Source organism: Mastomys coucha, unplaced genomic scaffold (assembly GCF_008632895.1).
Source record: "Mastomys coucha isolate ucsf_1 unplaced genomic scaffold, UCSF_Mcou_1 pScaffold15, whole genome shotgun sequence".
In the NCBI taxonomy this organism is placed as follows: domain Eukaryota; kingdom Metazoa; phylum Chordata; class Mammalia; order Rodentia; family Muridae; genus Mastomys; species Mastomys coucha.
This window is the reverse complement of record NW_022196897.1, coordinates 107307014-107308631: the sequence shown is the minus strand read 5'-3', so window position 1 is coordinate 107308631 and position 1618 is coordinate 107307014. Positions and strand designations below refer to the sequence as shown.

General features: G+C 37.6%; 1 protein-coding gene and 1 long non-coding RNA gene across 7 annotated transcripts in view; one reads left to right on the top strand and one right to left on the bottom strand.

Annotated features, from left to right (window-relative positions):
- LOC116090817 overlaps nt 1–1618 on the top strand; it is a 26043-nt gene that overhangs the window by 16748 nt on the left and 7677 nt on the right. The window lies entirely within an intron of this gene.
- Ctdspl2 (CTD small phosphatase like 2) overlaps nt 830–1618 on the bottom strand; it is a 51952-nt gene continuing 51163 nt past the window's right edge. For 3 of the 5 annotated variants that reach the window (XM_031371689.1, XM_031371693.1, XM_031371692.1), the window contains one exon: nt 893–1052. In XM_031371689.1, the coding sequence (XP_031227549.1) occupies nt 987–1052 (66 nt within the window). In that variant the 3' untranslated portion in view covers nt 893–986. Of the gene's footprint in view, nt 1053–1618 lie in introns of all 5 variants that reach the window. The other 2 variants (XM_031371690.1, XM_031371691.1) reach the window with 1 other exon arrangement.

Sequence of the window (1618 nt, the reverse complement as noted above, 5' to 3'; positions counted from 1 at the left end):
AAAGTACAAATACTGAGTCACTGTGCTGAATACTTCATTCCTGGAGAAACCCCAAAGGCAGCAGTAACCGAATCAAGCCCAACAGGTGACTGAACTCGTTCTCCTCAAAGGTTAGTGAGCACAGTGAAGTCTGAGGTATACCTTTATCCATTAAATGTGTGCCATTGCAAGATATTACCATCTGGAATACATGTCACCACAATGGTTCAAATCATTTGAATATTAGTCATTCATATATTCTTAACTACCCAGTCTCTTGATTTTTGAAGATTTCACCTACAGTAGAATATTACAGAACAAAATATAAATGCATTTTTAAATGAAACTTACATGGACTAAAAGTAGAGAATATTTTTAAACAAATATACAATATGCAGGCAGACAAAGCAGGAAAACGGCCATTCAAATGTATAATTAAAAAAAACCTAAAAATTGACTATTTCCAGAAAACTATGAAGCGCCTTAACTAAAAGGAATGCATCATGAGATTCTAATCTAATACAGGTCAGAAATGTAAAAAGGTTATAAACCTTAACAGGAAAAATAAAACAACTTTTACTGGCCATTCCTGTTGAAATGAGAATAGTAAAGTAACAGAAAAGTGGCTACAAACCCACTGAGAGCACCAAACAGAGAGAATGAAAGTTCACTTTCGTCTCTGTTATCATAAAATCCTGTGTAAGGACAGGTCACACTGCTGGTGGCAGCAACAGAATTCTTTATAAGCTGCAGATGTCCTGTACATAAAAAGTTTCACTGGAGTTGCACTACTCTACAGACGCTTCTGTTTTAGCCTACCCACTGTATGTGTTCAATCCGAGATAGTCTCTTTCTGTAACCCTTGATTATTATTGGGCACCGAAGATAAGAAAAGCAAGACGGGGTACAAAAATGCAAAATTTCAACAGTAATGGCAATGTTTTGTCTTAGTCCAAAAGGGTCCTGCATTCTCTCCCCCCCTTCAGTGATCTGACAAGTCTCTGAACTTAATCTGGGGGCAGCAAATCATGCAATCGAAATCTGTCTCTGATGTGAGGCCGGACATCTTCATTCTGTGTGGAGAAAAGATTACTTTTAAAAAGCCATATAATTTCTACTCGATGGTCTTATAATCTCTAGACAGCACAGTGCAACTATTTACTCAGCCGTTCTATACTAGTACTTTAGAGGTGATTCCAAGCATTTGGGAAGATATATGGAAGTTATATGCAAACAAAAGACTACACTTTCTAAAGGACTTGATCATGTGTAGGTATTGGTATTATGGGGGATACTGGTTCACTCTAGAAGGGCTATGAAGGGGTGACTGTGTATTAAAACATAAAATAAACCCGAAATTAGACTCAAGGTTTTTTTTGTAAAGAGTTGTGCCATTAAGCTCTATTTTCTAGAATTAATTGACTCATAGATAAGAAAAACAATTCCTGTAAACAAAAGAAGAAACCTATGAAACAGTGAAGTCTGACAGGACTCATTTTAATAATTTCTAATACAATTCAAAACTGTTGCCGGGTGGTGGTGGCGGCGCACGCATGCCTTTAATCCTAGCACTTGGGAGGCAGAGGCAGGTGGATTTCTGAGTTCAAGACCAGCCTAGTCTACAGAGTGAGTTCCAGGA